Source organism: Onychostoma macrolepis, chromosome 22 (assembly GCF_012432095.1).
Source record: "Onychostoma macrolepis isolate SWU-2019 chromosome 22, ASM1243209v1, whole genome shotgun sequence".
Classification (NCBI taxonomy): Eukaryota; Metazoa; Chordata; class Actinopteri; order Cypriniformes; family Cyprinidae; genus Onychostoma; species Onychostoma macrolepis.
In genome coordinates, this window is record NC_081176.1 from 7292621 (window position 1) to 7311940 (window position 19320).

Here is a 19320-nt window from a genome sequence, read left to right on the forward strand (position 1 = left end):
GAGATGGCATATATTCTTTAGCGTTTACAAAAATGTAATGATTATAAAATCATTTTAAAATCTGTCAGATTCAGCATTACATTGAGGATGACAAATTCAATTTTCCACTCTCTTTTTCATAATTGACAAACTACTTTTCAGAAACCATCAGTTAAAAAATTCAAAACTTAAATTTCCAAATTTAAAAAATAAATTAAATGAAATTAAAATATTGTCTATATAATAAAGATTTTAGTTTTTCACACACACACACACACACACACACACACACATATATATATATATATATATGCTATATGCATATACTGAACATACACACACAATCATAGCATGCGTTCAGAGTGCGTATGAACTGGTAGGATGGTCAAACTATGTCGAGGGAGGATTCAGCAGGTAGTCTTTATTAGATCAGAGTCGCTGAACAACTGAAGAAGTTTTTTTTTTTTTTTCGCAGCACTACTGAAGACAATGTTTCACATTCTTGTTTTATTCTGTTTGCGCTCTCTAATTGGTAAGTTACACATGAATTCTTACAGCTTCGTTTATTTTCATTTTGGAAAAAATAAAAATAACGAGCCTTTTACAATGAGTCAAATATAAAAATATGAAGATACTAAAGATGTCTAGCAGAATTAAACTTAGTTTTACCCAATGAACTTCTCATGTAACGTCACCTATTTATTTTAAAACATAAAACAGATGAAATTATTGATTCACACACATCTGTCTGTTCATATGTCAACTTTAATTTTGTTTGGTGTCTTTGCTGCTCTTAAAGGTGAAAAATGATTTCAGGCTTTCTAAACCAACAAGAAAATTAATCGGTGTAAAATCTGTTTGTTCATCAGGTGTGTTTAGTGAGTTAGTGTCCGTGACGGAGGGAGATTCTGTTACTTTACACACTGAACTTACTGAAATACATGGAGATGAAATAATGTGGAATTTTGGAGCTGAAAAAACTATGATAGCTGAATACAACAGAGTTTTTAGAATCTACTTCACATATGATGGTCCTGATGGGAGATTCAGAGACAGACTGAAGCTGGACAAACAAACTGGATCTCTGACCATCACAAACATCACAACTGAACACGCTGGAGTTTATGAACTACAGATAAGTGGACTGGAACTGTTATCAAAAAAATTCAGTCATACAATTTCTGTCTATGGTGAGTTGAGACCTAATTTGTTGAGAGTTCACATATTCTAGTTTTATTAAAGGTATATTTTTGGTTCAAATAATTATGGACATAATTTGTGGCATAAGGTTGCTTACCGCATAAATTATTTTGTCTCGTTAAGAAAAGAAAAAAGAACCAAGGTTACGGCGAGTAGCTTACAACGGATGTCAATGAGGTTTTTTAAGGACTTAAAAGCAGAAATATGAAGTTTATAATTCAATAAAAACACATCATCTATTATATATAAACTGTATTATTTGAGCTGTAAAGCTGTTTAAATCATAATTTTTTTACAGTCGTTTTGGGTTTATGGTGTTGTTGTCAAGTGACTAAGTTGTAAAATTAGGCATAACGTTACACATTTTAATTTAACATTTTAATATTTAAAGATTGACCCCATTGACTTGCATCGTAAGTACCTCACCGTAACTTAATTAACTAAACAGGTTAGTTGGTTAGTTAGACAAAAAGTTAACTGTAACTTTTTGTCACCATTATGCAACCAATGCTGATGATTGACCTTGACTTCTTTTTATGTTTTTGCTCATTCATGTTTCCAGCTCGTCTGCCCAGTCCTAACATTACCAGAGATACTTCACAAACTCTTTCACCATCATCATCATCATCACAGCAGAACTGTTCATTGTTGTGTTCAGTGGTGAATGTGGGTCATGTGACTCTCTCCTGGTACAAAGGAAACAGTTTATTGTCCAGCATCAGTGTGTCTGATCTCAGCATCAGTCTCTCTCTACCTCTGGAGGTGGAATATCAGGATAAAAACACCTACAGCTGTGTGCTCAACAATCCCATCAGCAACCAGACGAGACATCTGGACATCAGTCAACTTTGTTGGCCGTGTTTAGGTATGTTGGTTCTGATATTAACGTTGACTCGCTCAGCTGATTTCTCAGTTATATAGTGCTGATGTTTCACAGTGTTTGTTGTAGGTCAGACTTACAGATTCACTCACACTAATGGCTAATTTTGTTCATTACAGATCAGCTACCTTCATTTAACATAGTGTTGGTTTCTGCTGCTGGAGCTCTGTTGATTGTAGCTGCAGTCGTGATGTGCTGCATCTGCAAGAAATGTAGAAATATTGACAGAAAAGGCAAGTGTTTCCAAGTGCTTTTAAAGAAGTAATACGGAAAATATAATCTAAATATTTTAATCAATTATTAGACAAAATTACAGTAAAAAACATTTAAAAAATGCAGTTATATATTTTTTTAATTATTTGTGTTTTAATACATACATAAAATCTTGTTAACACATATGTTGTAAGGAAACAGATATAGTTAGGATTGAGTCTAGTTGTTTAATGCAACTATTGCATTGATTATTGTTTGAACAGTTCAGACGGGTGAAGAAATGATCACTTATGCTGATCCATCATTCAAAAAAAGAAAAGCACAATTGGTAAGATCATTTAATCTGTATTTAGTCTTTACGCAAGTTCATATATGTAAAAGCCATAAGATTGACTTTCAATGTGAATAACACTCATATATGTAGAGGTACTTTTTTCCCAAAGTAAATTAAAAGTGCAGCAAGACACTTTGCAGCAAGATGCCACATAAGAGACCACATAACTTGCAGGCTAGAAATTCTCGTGTGAAATTCTTCATGTGAACCATTGAAGTTAGAACTTCACATGCTACTTTGCAACCAAAGAATTGGTTCACAGGTCTGTTCAAAGAGGGTCACACTTCTGCTCTTATTTATGCTTATGCTTATGAAAAAAAGTTCCCCCCTTGAGCTTGCATCATGTTTATATTTTTGCAGACCATTAGGGCTGTCCAGTTCATTTTACACTCACAATAGTGCCATACGAGTGCTTACTATAAGAGTATTTACTATAACTTAAATTTACCAAGAAATTAAAGCTGACAAGTTTTAGTGAGATCTCTTCTCTGATGGCATTTACTGGTGTGAGGGCTGGACAAAAACCTGTCAGTCACATGAGATCCACCAATCATCCAATCAATGCCTGATGGACAAAATCAAATGCAGCCCTACAATTTTTTGTTTGTTTGTTTGTTTGAAAAGCTGTTTCACTCATATATACACCACAATTGGAATGAAAATACTATTGCAATTTCCGTATAATGCTATGATGGTACTCTAGGGTACTAATATGTACTCTTTAGGCACAAAGAAGGTATAAAAGTGTCCCTTTGAAAGTATTGTGCTAGTGACAAACTATCGTACCCCTTATTTTATAATTTTTTTTTTTTAGAGATTAACAATTTTGGCGATGTTGCATCACCACTTGATGTCCAATGTAAAATCTGAAGCAAAATCAATGAGAATCGGAACTCATCTGCCTCATATTATCTTATCAGTAGGGGGAAGATAAAGATTTTATGAATGCCACATTTCTACTTCTATAATTTATTTTATTTTATTTTTTATTTTTTACAGAAATTCGAAGAGGAGACTCATGTAGAGTATGCGTCTGTCACCATGAGAAGATGATCAAACTTTTTCTAATTACTGGATCCTGCTGTATGATCACTAAAAGTTCTGTATTAAGTCTATTGTTGAGTTTTGGTGAGAATCACCACATGCAACCCACAAGACTTTCATTCATCTTCAGAAAAAAATAAATAAAAATGAGGTAATTTTTAATGTTCTATTACCTTTTTTGTCCATCCATTAAAAGTCTATTTTGTAGCTTCAAAAAGTAAATAAAGACTTGCTTGATGTACAGAAATGATCATCAATTCTTCCTGCACATCAAGCATGCAGGTTTATATTTGATGAGCTCTATGAATGTACGTTAATAAATGTTTATATGTGAATAAAAGCCCAATGTCTTTATAAACTTTTTGAAGCTTGAAGAGATTGGTTGTGTGGACTTGAAATAATGGACGGAAAATGATGAGAGAATATTAAACACACCTTCATGAGTGTTCTGGAGATGAACAATTTTTATGGGTTTGGAATGACGTTGGGGTGAGTATGTGATGACAGAAATTCATTTTTGGGTGAACTATCCCCTTAAAGTCTCAAAGCTATGTGTGTAATTCTCCAAGTGCAAAACATAGATGCAAAATACTGATCAAAAGTAGTCAGCGTGAACCCTGCTTTATTCTGTACAGACATATTATCTGTTGAGTGGAGTTTGTGCGTGAGAACGTGTCTACTGCTGGACGTTTGTGGTTGATGTTTGTTCATGAGGTGTCTATAGCATGTCTATGAATAGCGTGTGGTTGTAGGTGTTTTTTTGTTTTTTTCCATTCCTACCCAGGATACTCACAGTTTGACTTCTACTTTACAAAAACAACTTACTGTAAAACACCATTGTTTGTATTTATTTCATAAAACAGTTCAATAAACAGTTACTAGTTAACAAAGTTAATGTCTACAGTTGATAAATAAGTGAATATTTACTGAAAGTAAACCTACTGGCAATGTTTTATACACTGTAAAAAATTGCTGTAAAATTTACAGTAACTTACTGGCAATTTTGGTTGCCAGTAAGACTGTAAATTTACAAGAGTACTGTAAATCAATAATTACAATTGTACTGTAAAAATACAGCAAACTCTTGCATGCTGTAAAATTGTTACGATGGTGTGTAAACATTTGGTAAACTTATTTCATTTGATTCTACTAAGAAGGAACATTTCTTAATATAAAACTGCAAACACTTAATTTATAATAGTAAAGTTACTAAAAACATGACTTTAACTCAAATTGTTGCAGTTTATCATCAGCTATAGCACACATGCATGTGGTAAAGCACTTAACAAAGAGATCATCACTGTATCAGCAACTCTACAGTTACTGTCTTTAAATAAAGCAACAGAACATCAGAATTTATGGCTCATCATTGACTGAAGCACAGGCTCTACTCTCCACCACAATGGTGACCCACAAAACTAAATTAAACTAACAGATCTCTCTTGTGCAATATAATACAGTTCAGTTAAATATTTACTCTCCTTATAGATAACACCTGCTGTTAACAAGCAGAATCACTGAATGAAAGAGAAACAAGAACAGCTGACTTCAGCCACAGCCTTAGATGAACTCAACTGAAATACAAGACATCATTAAATCTCTCAAGATCTGATTAAACAACTCCACAAACAGCATTTCCAGCTTCACACATTACAATTTGACTTTATTTCTGTCATATGTCTATAAAAATTATTTGAGAATTAACAGAAGTTTAGTTGTTTTATTGAAAACGTTTCATTTAACCTCACCATTGTGGCGGTCAGGGTTTGCTTTAGTTGGGCTCTTGACCATCAAATTTTAATCTTAGGTTTTTTCTGGCTGCTGTAACTGTGTTTGTAGAGCACATTTGTTATAGTATGAAAAGCTAGGAAAATGTGTGTTTACATGCTTGTGATTGACTATTGATAATGATGTAATCGTTATCTAGTGGCTTGGTTCTGATCTCATTCAGAGGCTGATCTTTAAAGACATGGTGTGGATTTCTTTATTTGTTAGTTTGATGTTGTTTACAGCTGCTACGTGAACCTGAATGAGACGACAAACTGCTACCAAAAAATTTTAAAAATGTCTTATGCACAAAACTTTTAGTACTACGGCAGCAAATAGACACACACAGACATCAAGAATCAGTGTATGAATCTCAACAACTGTAAATTTTACAGCAATTTTTTACAGTGTATATATAATTAATTGTTATTGTTCATCAATTCATTCTTACTCAAGTTTCCCCAAAGCATTTGTGCTAAATGATTGTTTGTTTCACAACACCCAAGGACAAAAAGTCCACAATTAAACTTATTAAATGGAGTTCAACAAATATGCAGATACACTTTAAGCAAATGATTTAAGTACACTTTAAGCAAATCAATGAGTGAATTACCCACTGCTTTAAAACAGATATCTGTTGGACGGGATTCAAGTTAAATTCACAAAAGCAGGCACACAATTTGCAAACATATTTTTTAACGTTAAATCTTACTGAAAATGGCCAATTAAACGGTTTATATTCTGTCATCTATTTCTAGGTTTTGTTCTGTGTGCATTAAATTACATTTGGATGTAAATGGTCCTTTTCTTGACATAAATGTAAAACACTGAGCTGCTACAACAGAGCGTCCTGCAGATCACCTTTATGAGATTTTCCGGGTCTGGAGTCATCAAGCATCGGCATCTTCATCTGACTTTAATTTGTTTAGGTCGAGATTCCTCTGCAGTTGTTGTATGTTGTTAAAGACCCCCTGCTAAATACGCCATGCAACAGGCAAGCAGTATAGGCTATTATCCGCCAAAATGCAGATTTGTAAGCTATTAATAAGTAAGTTTGATTATATTTTATTAATTTATTTACAAAATAACAATTTGAAATATATTAAAATAACTACATTATGTGCATATTTACTTTTGAGTTGAAAACATTTTTAATTAACAAATATTTAGTAAAAACATTCAATCGTTAGGGGGGACCCCTAACATCATTTTGGTATGAAGGTTCTTTGATTGTAGAGGAAAAAAAATAAATAAATCTTGTATAGGGGAAAATATCTGAGAGCTAAATTAACTAAACTGAACTGAGTAAAGAAATGCTTTTGCATTGACCAGTAGCTTCATCAAAGAGTCTATACTGCAGTCAGTGCCCATACTATAACAGGGCGCCATCTAGTGTACTAACAATTTACCTTTCCAAGATTAGCTCCACCATTTGGCATACAATGTGAAATGGTATGATTCAGACAGGAATTGTTTAGAGATTTTTATTTTATTTTTTATTTTTTTCCTTTGCTTACACAAGACATTTGAAAATGACATTTGAAATGACGTTGATGAAATTACATGGAATTTTGACGTTTTTCATACATAACTTCAGACAACTACTTTCAATGCTTAATGGTAAAAAAGAACATTTCCACTATTAAAACTGTACACTCAACTAATGTAAAATTGTAGAGAACCTCTGCAGTCATTCACATCAAACTTTCTCAGCACAGAAATGCTGAATTTGAAATTGGATGTTATGGTTTTTTATTGATGTGTATCACTTTAAACACACATTAATGTGTTTCTACTGTATAATGCTCTAGAAGTGATGAGTATTAAAGTGTGTTTCACATCTCTATTGTTTGAGACTAAACATTCACATGCTCTGTGTCTAATGCACACATATTATTACAAAATCTACCTATTATATTTCTCATAAGTTATGTACTATTTGCAGCCTTAAATGACACACTGTGTAAGATATGAGTGTGAAACAAAAAGAATGCAACAAATAGAAACCATTCTAAAAAAGCATATTATTTTCATCAATCTCTTCACAATGTTGATATCTACACAAAACCATAAAATATAAACAAATACAGTCCTATTGATTTAAAATAAACAAATAAGTAATATACTGTATAACATATATCATGGGGAAATGGGGGTGTACTGTTGCTAGCATCATGCTACTCATGTTACCTTCTTGTTAAAACAGCTTGTTAGCATAATGTTAGCAACATGCTAATCATGCTAACTTCATGCTAACATGTTAATCATGTTAGTATGTTGCTATCATGCTAATCACACTAACATCTTTTTAAAAACATGTTAACATTGTGCTATAGCAACATCCTAATCATGCTAATTTTGTTTTAACATTTTACTTGTACATGTTAACATGTTGTTAGCATAATGCTAACACAATTAACATCTTAGCATGTTGTTAACATGATGCTAACACGATTAGAGTTACTATTAGTGTCTAGTGCCGAGTTTTCCCACAGCAAGCACCACTCACATTTTCTTCAGAAAATGTACAGTGCCCTCCACTAATATTGGCACCCTTGGTAAATATGAGCAAAAGCGGCTGTGAAAATAAATCTGCATTGTTTATGCTTTTGATCTTTCATTAAAAAAAATCACAAAAACAATTGAAGTAAAGCAACTGAAAGTGGGGAGAAAATCTCATGATGAAATAAATGTTTTTTTTTTTTCTCCAATGCATGTTGGCCAAAATTATTGGCACCCCTAGAAATTCTTATGAGTAAAATATCTCTGAAGTATATTCCCATTCATATTTACATTTTTTAGCACACCAGGGTGACTATGAGCATGAAATTGTCCAGCCATGACTTCCTGTTCCACATGTTCCACATGATTATGCCAACTGATAAAGAAATCTAAACCTAACTGCCTCTGTTAGAAATCTTATAATGATCTGTGGTTGGATCTTCCATCAGGACAATAATCCAAAACAAACATCAAAATCAACACAAAAATGTGTCACTGAGCACAAAATGAAGCTTCTTCCATGGCTGTCTCAGTTCCCTGACCTGAACCCTATAGAAAATGAGTGGGGTGAACTGAAGAGAAGCAGCACCAACATGGAGCTGTGAATCTGAAGGATCTGTAGAGTTTCTGTATGATTGAATGGTCTCTGATGTCTTATCAGGTGTTCTCCAAACTCTTCAGGCATTATAGGAGAAAACACAGAGCTGCTATCTTGGAAAAAAGGACGTTGCAATAATTGGGTGCCAATAATTGTGGCCAACATGAACTAGAGAAAGCATTTATTTCACAATGAGATCCTCCCCCCCCACCCCACTTTCAGTTGTTTTACTCCAGTGATAGGTTACAATTTTGTGAATTTTTTATATAATATAACATAATAATATGTGCCATGACTCCTCTGTTCAGTTACAATTGCAAGTTGCAATGGAGATTTATTTTCACAGCCGCCTTTGCTTATATTTACCAAGGGTGCCAATATTATTGGAGGGCACTGTACATATCTATTTATTTTTATTTACTTATTTTCATTTAACTTTTTGATACAAAATGCCCTGTTGGGGCAACTTAATGGCTACACTTTGTTCTGCACTATGTTCCACCACTTTAAGACACATGGATTTGTTGTTTGTTGTATATTCATACTCAACAGATTATAAGCTAGACGCAGCTTTTTTGGGTTCACATCGAATGTTCTTCGACTTTTATACATAATAAATTTGTTCATGAATAAAAATTGATCTGTTGAAAGCAGTTATTTTGAGTTAGATGCCAAATGTTCTCCTCCTATTCAAATTTGACATTGAATGGGAGCTTACAACATATTTGCCCACCGGCAACTATATTTTCCGCACATTCAAATATGATTTTCAAGAAAAAAAAACTAAAACCTGGGGAAAATAAATGCAGAACATGTTCACATAGGACACTATTAACATGACTATATGCATGAAACCATTCAGAAACATTTGGGCACAAATGGGTTAACGCTTAAAGATGACCAGTTATTTTAGAGGTTGGAGGAGTTTCATATCATTTTACGACAGAGCAGCTTCACATCAGCTCATCTGTCATGTTATTACTGAACCAGTTTTGAAGAGTTTGTCTTTTCATTTGATTTGTGGACTGAAACCGTTGAAGATGTTTTGGACTGTTTTGTGGGGGGCAAGCACAAACTGACAGAAAAATCCAAACTTGGCAGGTGACAAAGTTATTTATCTACACTGTTTATATGACAAAATCATGTAATCCTGGAAACAATTGCTAATACAGTGCACAACAACATTTACAAAATCCACTGCAAACACAGAAAAGAATTCTGAAATGTCCATATATAATAATAATTTTTAAAAAGTAAAACATAGAGTCAGTAGAGTTGGAGACGTCAGCATTTTGCTGAATTACGTGTTCTTTCCACTCATTTGTGCATTTCTTTCTCAAGTCTTTCTATGAGGTACAACAGTGATTTTAGTTTGGTTTTGTCCAGAAAACACTCACCAGCAGATTCCAGGGCTGCGAGAGCTTGCATGCGTTACAATACAATACAATTTTATTTATATAGCACAATTTAAAAACAACCGAAGTTGACCTATGTGCTTTACAACACTATACAAACAATGACCAATTAAAACGCAGCAACAAAAAATACAATTATAACACACAATAAAACACAAGCTGTAAACATGGGCGAAGTTACTAAGAACAGAAGCATAATACAATAAATCAAGGGATATTAAACGCCAAAGAAAATAAATAGGTCTTTGAGAGGACTTAAAACAGACAAGGTCAGGGCAGTTCTGATGTGAGATGGGAGACTATTCCATAGTTTTGGGCCAACAACAGAAAAAGCACTGTCAACTTGTCCTGCTTTTTAGTCTTGTCCTAGGCACTTGCAACAGATCGGAATTAGTAGATCTGAGTGATCTCGATGGAGTGTAAGGCTGTAACAGATCAGTTAAGTACTGTGGGGCCTGATTGTGAAGAGATTTAAAAACAAACATTAAAATTTTAAAATTGATTCAATATCTAACTGGCAGCCATTGAAGTGAGATTAAAACCGGTGTAATAGAAAATTGCACTTTCCAGTAAGAAGCCGAGTTGCTGCGTTCTGAACTAACTGCAAATGAGAAACACAGGACTGAGGAGCACGAACATACAAAGAATTACAGTAGTCTAGCCGAGATGTTACAAATGCGTGCGTAGCTATTTCAGGTTTCTTTAAAGATAGAAGCTACTTCACTTTTGAAAGAAGACGGATAGGATAAAAACAGGACTTGACTACAGTACATATCTGCTTATCAAATTTGAGTTTATTATCAAACCAAACACCCAAGTTTCTGACACGTGGTACTGTACGGTGACAGAGATGTAGTTTCAAAATTGTATACACATTGTTCATTGGGACCAAACACAATGAATTCAGTTTTACTCTCACTGAGGCACAACAATTTGTTGCAGGCCAAAATTTTAGTTCCACCAAACAATCCAAAAGGGATATACATTTGTGTGTCATCTGCATATAGGTGGAAAGAGACCCCATATTTGTTAAAGATAAACCCTAGAGAGAGCATATAAAGCAGTGGTTGGCAACAGGTGGCCTGCGGGCCTTACAGAGTAAGTACACCACTTGTTCACACGCAATCGCTCTCTTAGTAATGCATTGAAACAAATGCAATCTTACAGTGCTACTTCATCTGTATTCGATTTCGAATGAGCAGAAATCTATAAGAAATGCATCAATCCGTAGGTAAAATAACTGACAAAAATGTACTGTTATTTTCATCACAGACAAACCTTTTAATGGTTTATACCTTTTAATGCTGACAACCATGTTATTAGCTTGTCATGTGATAGGAAAAACGTTTGCACACTAGTGTTCCGATAAGCCACTTTGAAACTCTCTTGTTATTTTATTTATTTTATTTTTTAATATACGTTATGAACAGAACTGTGATATTTCAAACATACTGAAATACTTTAGCCGTGGAGCGAAGGTCGGAGTGTTTCTCATATCAGTGAGCGGGGAGTGGAGCGGGAGAGGGAAATGGTGAACCCGGAGTGGAGCTGGAGCGGAGTGATTATTAAATGCTCGGAGCACGGAGGGGAAATTGTTGATGCTCCACTACGCTCACATACTCTGCGGGACACCGCCACACAAATATGGCTTTTTGTTAATGACTGTCCTACTACAGGATTTAACACAGAGTAACAGCTCACTACCAGTTACAAAAGACACTGTAACAGTCTGTCAGGCAATTCTAGTTGCATTTTTCATCAATTAATTTCTTAAATTATCCTTTGACTATGTTCTGGCCCACCATCTAGTGGCGAAAATCTGTTTTGGCCCAATGCCAAGTTTACTTGACACCAGATATAAAGGGAGAACAATACTGGACCAAGAATCGATCCCTGAGGCACACCAGATCTTAAGTGTATCTCAGAGGAGGAATGATGCCCAGTATTGACAACATACCTCTTATCAGTAAGATATGACCTAAACCACTGTAATACTGTGCCCCGTAAACCGACACATGCTTCAAGATGAGATATAAGAATATTATGGTTGACCAGATCAAAGGCAGAGCTAAGGTCAAACAGAACCAGAACCATAAACTGGCCAGAATCCGTAATCAACATGATATCATTTAAAACTCTTAAGAGGGCTGACTCCATGCTGTGGCAAGATTTAAAATCAGATAGATTTTTTTCATAAATAAAATTGTGAGACAAATAAGATTGAAGTTGATTTAAAACAATTTTCTCTAGAGTTTTAGATAACAAAGGCAAATTTGAAATGGATGAAAATTTACCATCAATGTGGAGTCCAGGTTTGGTTTTTAAGACGAGGGCGCACTGTGGCATTTTGAAGTCATGAGCAACAGTTCCAGTTTAGAGACATTTACTAATAACAGACAACAAGTCAGGGCCAACAGTGTCAATAATCTGCCCAAGAAAACGTAATGGAATAACATCCTGGGGACACATTGTAAATTTCAGGCTAGACATAGTCTTGATTAAGGTGTTCAGGTTAACAGACTCAAAAAACGGACCAAGTGGAACCAGAGTATGGAACATCAACTAATTCACATGACGACATTGACATTGTAGATGTGATTTGAGAACTCTTATCATTATCACAGAGTGACAGATGCTTCAGGAAAAATTTTGACATTTGGATGAAGAGCAGACTCAATGGTAGAAAATAAAATATTTGGCTTATGACTGTTTTGTATAATTAACTGAAAAATATCTACACTTTACAGCCTTAGCAGCTCGCTGAAAGGCAGAGGAATCCTGTAAAATTTCATATGAAACTTGTCTAAGCCTGTCTAAGGCTGGCCGCACACTAGATAATTTTAAGGACGATTTACACCCCCGAAAGATCGGAGGGTGTGGCCCAATTCAAGGCTTGTCACAAGCGTTTTTTTTTTTGTCCAAAAAATCCTCTATTGTGTGGTGTCATTACGATTATTTAACTGCTCCCGATCGAGACGGAGCATCCCCGAACTCAAATTGTAAATATCAAACATGTTTGATCTCGCGAGTCTCCGTGAGATCACGTGTCACTGTGAAATCGTTCCTACAATCAACAAGTATGTGGTCCCGCGAATCATCTAGTATGCGCTTTCAGAGGATTAGAAGGCTAAAAATCAGTTGAACTGTCTTAATGTATGTGGTCTCCCCAGTCGTTTAAGATTTGAAAATTGTGTAGTGTGTGGCCAGCCTAAGGGAACGAGTGATATCATTATACCAAGGTATAGGATTATGCTTATGTTTTTTCACCTTTAATGATGCTATAGAATTTAAAATATTGGAACAATTATTATTGAAAATACTAAGATGTTCATTAGCATCCAAGTGACAGGTGAGAGAATTCATATCCTGAGTAGCACCTAATAGTTCATACTTAGAGGAAAATTCTTCGCTTGAGTGATCCGTAAATATACAAGTCCAGCGTGGCAATGATGATTGACTTGGGGTCAAATGACACAGAGAACAGTATGGGCAGATAGTCAGATATGCCAGTGTCCACAATTTTTATATCCAACATTGACATACCACGAGATAAAATCAAGTCCAAAGTATGCCCCTAAACATGAGTAGGTCCAGACACCCATTGCACAACATCAAAAGAATCAAGTAAGCTAAGAAAGTCTTTTGAAAGTGGTTTAGAGTCACAGCACACATGGATGTTAAAGTCTCCCAGTATTAAAATCCTATCATAACTTGTAACGATTTCACTCAAAAATTTAGCAAATTATTTAAGAAAATGCTTATTTGCATTGGGTGGTCGATATATGATTGCAAAAACCACAGGGTTCACCAGAGAAAGTTGAAACAGCGGAACTTCAAAACAGCTACAAGTCCCAGTTGATAGACAGCAACAAAAGGTATGAGTTTTTAAACACTGTCACCAAGCCCCCAACGCGGCCCGATAACTGAGGGGAATTTAAGAAACTACAGCCCTGTGGCACCAGCTCAGTGAATCTCTTAATCTCCAGGTTTAATCCAAGTTTCAGTGATACATAAGGCATCCAGAGTGTGCAGAGTAAAAAGGTAATTTAATATAAATGTCTTATTTACCAGAGAGCACGCGTTGATTAAAGCAACACAGCGACACCTCTCCATAGGGTTGCGTTGATCCACAAATAGGTTGAAGATTTGAAATATTTACTCCACCACGTCGAACACGCGGAGGGAGGCAGTACAGAGAAACAAGACCGGGGACAACAGGTTGAAGCCGTCAACACGATGCATCCAGCGAACTCCAGTGAAGACGTAACCCATGGATCATCCCAGGCCCAACTGACAGCAAGCAAACGGAGGATCTCAGCCAAACTGCAACTCCACCTCGCTTTCCACATTTCCTCTGACGCTTCCTTTTCCAAGGCAGGTCAGTAAGATGCCAGCACTCGTGTGCAGGGAAATAGGAGTTGATAGGCAACAGAGAGGGATGCGACGTGCAAGTGCCAATCCTGGCTGTTTCAAAAGCCACTCAAATGTCCATAAGTGTCTGGCGATCGTACACCAATGCCATTTTACAGCTAGTGATTAAGATAGACATAGATAAAAACATAAACACTAAGAACAACAGAGGCAGAGACAGGGAGAGCGGCAGACGGCATGCCAAACACAGCGGCACCATCTTTGCTTTTACAGTATCCAAACCATGCAGCCATTTCTCCGCTCACAGCATCAACTGTGCTGAAATAAAGACGATGAAGTTCAGTCTCATGGAAGGAATGTTTTGGCCCAGTCTGTCCTGTAAGAGGTTTTTTTACGCCTCTATGTTTTCCCGACATAACTGCTGCTCAGTCACACACCCGGCTGAGAATCCTGTAAGTGTTGAGGCCTTTGTGAGCTCTGCGATTATCGTTTCGGTTATGGCTGCAGTGGTGACAGATACAAGACATTCTTTAACCTCAAGGTTGTCATCAACATACCGAATCACAATGGTGACATTTTTGGTCTTTGGCTATATTTAAATTACTATTTAAATTACTGGATTCTGGATTTCATGGATTTCACATAATTTTTCAGTTCAGGATCTTTTCTGACAGTATACTCAAAGAAATAGGCCACTGCCACCATCTGACAAGCTGATAAATACGTTTCAGTCTCCTCTAAGTGGCAGCTGATTTTCACGGAGAAACTTGATCAATTATGCTTGAGAGGTAATAGTGATTTAGTTGATCCGTGTTTAAAAGTGTAAATATCTCCAAACCTTTCTCGACTCTGTTCTTTGTTCATCAACAGCATCATGTATGTAAGTGAGCTCCTTTGACCTATCATGCTTTCCAGTCCCTTTTCTGTTCCTAAAAGGCGTGTTTTCAGTCTAGAAATGCCCTGGTTATGAAAGTTGGATCTGAAACTGCGGCTGTGCAGAAATTTCTACTGTCAAGTAATCCACCCACAACTTTAGATGCTGGTCCTTTTTAACCTTATTAAACTGGCTGTGTCATCACCGATACATCATACTAAGCTGCATTCATGTTACCATAACTCTTCAACCGTTAGCGCCATAGAAATAATTCTAAATGCTCCTGACAGTAGCACAATAGCTTTCAGCAAGTGCGAAAAGGAAGAATTTGAATGGAGAATCACAGAACCCATCAGGTTAGGGAGTCTGAATTGCAAAAAAAATCATTTGAAAACCAAACAAAAACATGTTGAAGAACAAGTATACAGCAGAAGAGACAACTGTGAAGATTTTGATGAGATATGGGAAGAGGAAGCTGGACTTTTCAGGCCTACATCTTGGCATGCGCTGTGTGTGTGTGTGTGTGTTGTATGAAGAGTCTGAAGTTGAAACTGAAACTAAAACCGATAAAAACAGTTTCATAAAGTAATATAAATATTTACTGAAATAAAACTAAATATACAAAAAAAAAAAAAAATATTTCAGCTAGTAGACAAGGGAACATTTCTCAATTCAGTTTAACTTGATGTACTAAAATAACTACAACTAAAATAAAATGAATAAAAACTAAACAGGGCCTATAAAAAACAGCCTGTTAAAAATCACAAAAACATACGACAGAATTACTAAAACTTCAAATAAAATGAAAATATAAAGTTAAAAAATATGAATAAAAATGAAAGTTTCAAACATTAATATTATAATATAATAGTGTCTCAATGATTATCTCAGTGAATTTCACAGAATCTCATGTCCAAAGTAAAAATTTTAGCTTCTCAACTTTTGAAAAACAAACAAACAAAATGGTGATGGTCACACACGTCCGCACTGTCAGTTATTTTAGATGACGGTGGAGTTTCACATGACTACTAAAAACCCGCTCTCACATCAGCTCATCTGTCATTTCATTACTGAACCAGTTTAGAAGAGTGTTTTTTTAAATTAGAACATTCACTTCTAATTTAAATGATTCATTTAAATGATTAAAAGTATTTTAGTGAAGCTTCAGTGTCAGTGTTGGAGGGAGATTCAGTCACCATAAACTCTGGTCTTACTGAAATGAAGGAGGATGATGTGATTCAGTGGAGGTGTGGATATGCTGAAGACACTTTAATAGCTGAAATCAATAAACGGGCCAACAGATTCACTGTATATGATGATGTTCTTGATGGGAGATTCAGAGACAGACTGAAGCTGAACATACGAACCGCATCTCTTACCATCACAAACATCACAATTCAACATACTGGAGATTATACAGATTATACAGATCAACAGTGTGAGAAAGAGAGAGGTCAATGTCGGTATTTATGGTGAGGTTATTATTATTTTTTTGTTTCACCTGTTTTTTAATGACAAAATTTAAATGAACTCATACACCATTTTGTATATTTTTGTTATTTTATGATATTATTTCAGACTTTAATTTACTAAAACAAAGTTATTTCACAGTATTAATCTCTGACAAACCCTGATGTGTTTGTTCTGTATGTGTTTGTGGTATTACAGAACTGAAGTCAGTGCCAGTTATGAAGGGAGATTCAGTCACTCTAAACTCTGATCTTTCTGAAATGATGCATAATTATGTGATTCAGTGGAGGTTTTGGGTTGATGATGAGATTGAGTGGTGGTCTGAAAGCACTTTAATAGCTGAAATCAATAAACCGGCCGACAGCATGACTGTACATGATGATGTTCTTGATGGGAGATTCAGAGACAGACTGAAGCTGGACAATCAAACTGGATCTCTGACCATCACAAACACCACAATGAAACATGATGGACGTTATAAACAAGAGATCAGCATAAAGAACAACGGCTCTATGAAGATTGTCTTTCTCACTGTATTTAGTGAGTTAAATATTTGCTTCACCATTTTATGTTTTCATCACCAGATACAATATTAATCTGCACACTATTTTGCTTCTTTTCTGTCTTTGTTTTATGATATTATTTACTTGCAATTGAAAAATCAATTGATTTACTTTTATAAACAGAGTTATTTAAAAGTCTCTCTCTGCTATAAACTCTACTTATGTTTGTTCTCTGTGTGTTTGGTGATACAGATGAAATATCAGTGAAGGAGGGAGATTCAGTCACTCTAAACTCTGATTGTATTGAAATAATGCGTTATGATTGGATTCGGTGGAGGTTTGGAAATGATAACATTTTAATAGCTGAAATCAATAAACGGGTCGAAAGCATGACTGTATATGATGATGTTCTTGATGGGAGATTCAGAGACAGACTGAAGCTGGACAAACAAACTGGATCTCTGACCATCACAAACACCAGACCTGAACACAGTGGACATTATAAAATACAGATGATGCTTTCAGACAAATTCTCATCAAAAGCTTTCCGTGTTTCTGTCTATGGTGAGTAGAGATAGTTTGTCCTGTTCTTCAAATATTCTTGTTTTTACCAACTATTTACATATTTTTTAATTGTTCAATCATTTTATCATTTGATACACACCGACTGAACCGAAAATATTGATTAGATTTGTTCACATTTATCTTTATTCTCTCACATTTTCAGCTCGTCTGCCTGTTCCTGTCATCAGTAACTCTTCACAATGTTCTTCACCATCATCATCATCATCATCATCATCACAGCAGAACTGTTCATTGTTGTGTTCAGTGGTGAATGTGGGTCATGTGACTCTCTCCTGGTACAAAGGAAACAGTTTATTGTCCAGCATCAGTGTGTCTGATCTCAGCATCAGTCTCTCTCTACCTCTGGAGGTGGAATATCAGGATAAAAACACCTACAGCTGTGTGCTCAACAATCCCATCAGCAACCAGACGAGACACCTCAACATCACTGAACTCTGTCAACCACGTCCAGGTACAGCAGCGCTGATATTAGTTGATGATATTAGTGTTTATTGACTGAGCTGATCTCAGTTTGATGTGTTTATTCCTCAGACTCTGTCCACTGTTGTGGTTCTACTAATGCTGTGATCCGATTGGTCCTCTCTGCTCTGGTGGGCGTGGCTACTGTCATTCTTCTGGTTTATGACATCAGATCCAGAAGAGCTGAGCAAGATCAAACACATATTCACACATCAGGTACCTCACTGATGATATAATTTCTCATAAAACTGTTTAGTTTATTATTTATTAATCTTTATTTATTTGTAATGGTTTTGTATATTCACATACTTTTATATATGTTTATTTTAGGTGGCTCATTTCCACTCTAGAAGATGATTTGAGAACAAACAGCAATGCAGTCTCTCATTAATGGTTAAAAGTAATTGTGAGTGTTTGTCATGATAAATACTGATGATTACCAAATATCGCATTGCTCATGCTAGTTTAGTTAATATAGCATGCTTTTTTTTTTTTTTTTTTACAATCTAATGTTTCATGTCTGATTGGAGATCACCAAAATCACCTCAAATGACATTTAAAGGTAGTGTAGTGTTGTTAATATTATTGTATATATATCAGATGTCTCTAATACTGAAGCACTTCTACTGGCTGAACATAAATACAATAAAACATAAGCACTCTCTCCCTGCATTTTTAGTGTCAGATTTTTCAGAAATCCAATTTGAAAAATGTATTGCTCATATTTTCTAAGATAAGACACACATATCTTTACTACTGTTGTCCATTTGTCATTTGTATTTGCTTGCCTTTATCAATAAAGTTCTCACTCTGAGGTTCAAGAGTCTCTCTGTAACAAGGGAGGCGTGACAACAAAGTGGGGATCCAAATGCAAGGCTTTAATAAGAGCGTAGTCAAACAGGCACAATGGCAGTGGCAAGGCAAAAGAGTAATCCAGACCATAGTCAGGGCAGGCAGCAAAACAATGATAAATGAGAAAACAGTCCAGGTATCAAAACACAAAGGCAAGGAAACAGAGAAACTAGAAACAGAAGCTTAGAAACCACAGAAGAGCTATACAACATTTACGCATCAGTGAAAACAGAGAGTGCACGTGTGCTATTCTTATAGTCCTACTAATGTAAAA

General features: G+C 35.5%; 2 protein-coding genes across 3 annotated transcripts; both read left to right on the forward strand.

Moving 5' to 3' along the window:
• Positions 1-340: 340 nt before the first annotated feature.
• LOC131531045 (SLAM family member 9-like) lies at positions 341-4986 on the forward strand. Of its 2 annotated transcripts, XR_009268558.1 has the most exons (7): positions 341-511; positions 849-1169; positions 1742-2044; positions 2179-2292; positions 2536-2600; positions 3606-3801; positions 4019-4986. XR_009268558.1 is itself a non-coding variant. In XM_058761598.1 (6 exons), exons 1-6 carry the CDS (start codon positions 469-471, stop codon positions 3657-3659), a joined length of 900 nt encoding a protein of 299 aa, XP_058617581.1. In that variant the 5' UTR covers positions 341-468; the 3' UTR covers positions 3660-4986. The 2 variants fall into 2 exon arrangements, 1 of the variants encoding a protein (XP_058617581.1); XM_058761598.1 differs by having other exon boundaries at positions 3606-4986.
• An 11409-nt stretch (positions 4987-16395) lies between these two features.
• Positions 16396-18544, forward strand: LOC131530245 (SLAM family member 5-like). Its single transcript, XM_058760395.1, has 5 exons — positions 16396-16630; positions 17403-17714; positions 17878-18186; positions 18267-18410; positions 18525-18544. The coding sequence occupies exons 1-5, from the start codon at positions 16396-16398 to the stop codon at positions 18542-18544; spliced, it is 1020 nt and encodes a 339-aa protein (XP_058616378.1).
• Positions 18545-19320: the final 776 nt, after the last annotated feature.

Bases quoted from the DNA above. Each gene is read 5' to 3' on its own strand.
- LOC131531045 (XM_058761598.1), top strand. From the start codon at position 469: ATGTTTCACATTCTTGTTTTATTCTGTTTGCGCTCTCTAATTG. The intron at 512-848 runs GTAAGTTACACA...TTTGTTCATCAG, and splicing joins CTGTTTGCGCTCTCTAATTG to GTGTGTTTAGTGAGTTAGTG. The intron at 2,293-2,535 runs GCAAGTGTTTCC...TTGTTTGAACAG, and splicing joins TAGAAATATTGACAGAAAAG to TTCAGACGGGTGAAGAAATG.
- LOC131530245 (XM_058760395.1), top strand. From the start codon at position 16,396: ATGAAGGAGGATGATGTGATTCAGTGGAGGTGTGGATATGCTGAAGAC. The intron at 16,631-17,402 runs GTCAATGTCGGT...TTGGTGATACAG, and splicing joins ACAGTGTGAGAAAGAGAGAG to ATGAAATATCAGTGAAGGAG. The intron at 18,187-18,266 runs GTACAGCAGCGC...TTTATTCCTCAG, and splicing joins ACTCTGTCAACCACGTCCAG to ACTCTGTCCACTGTTGTGGT.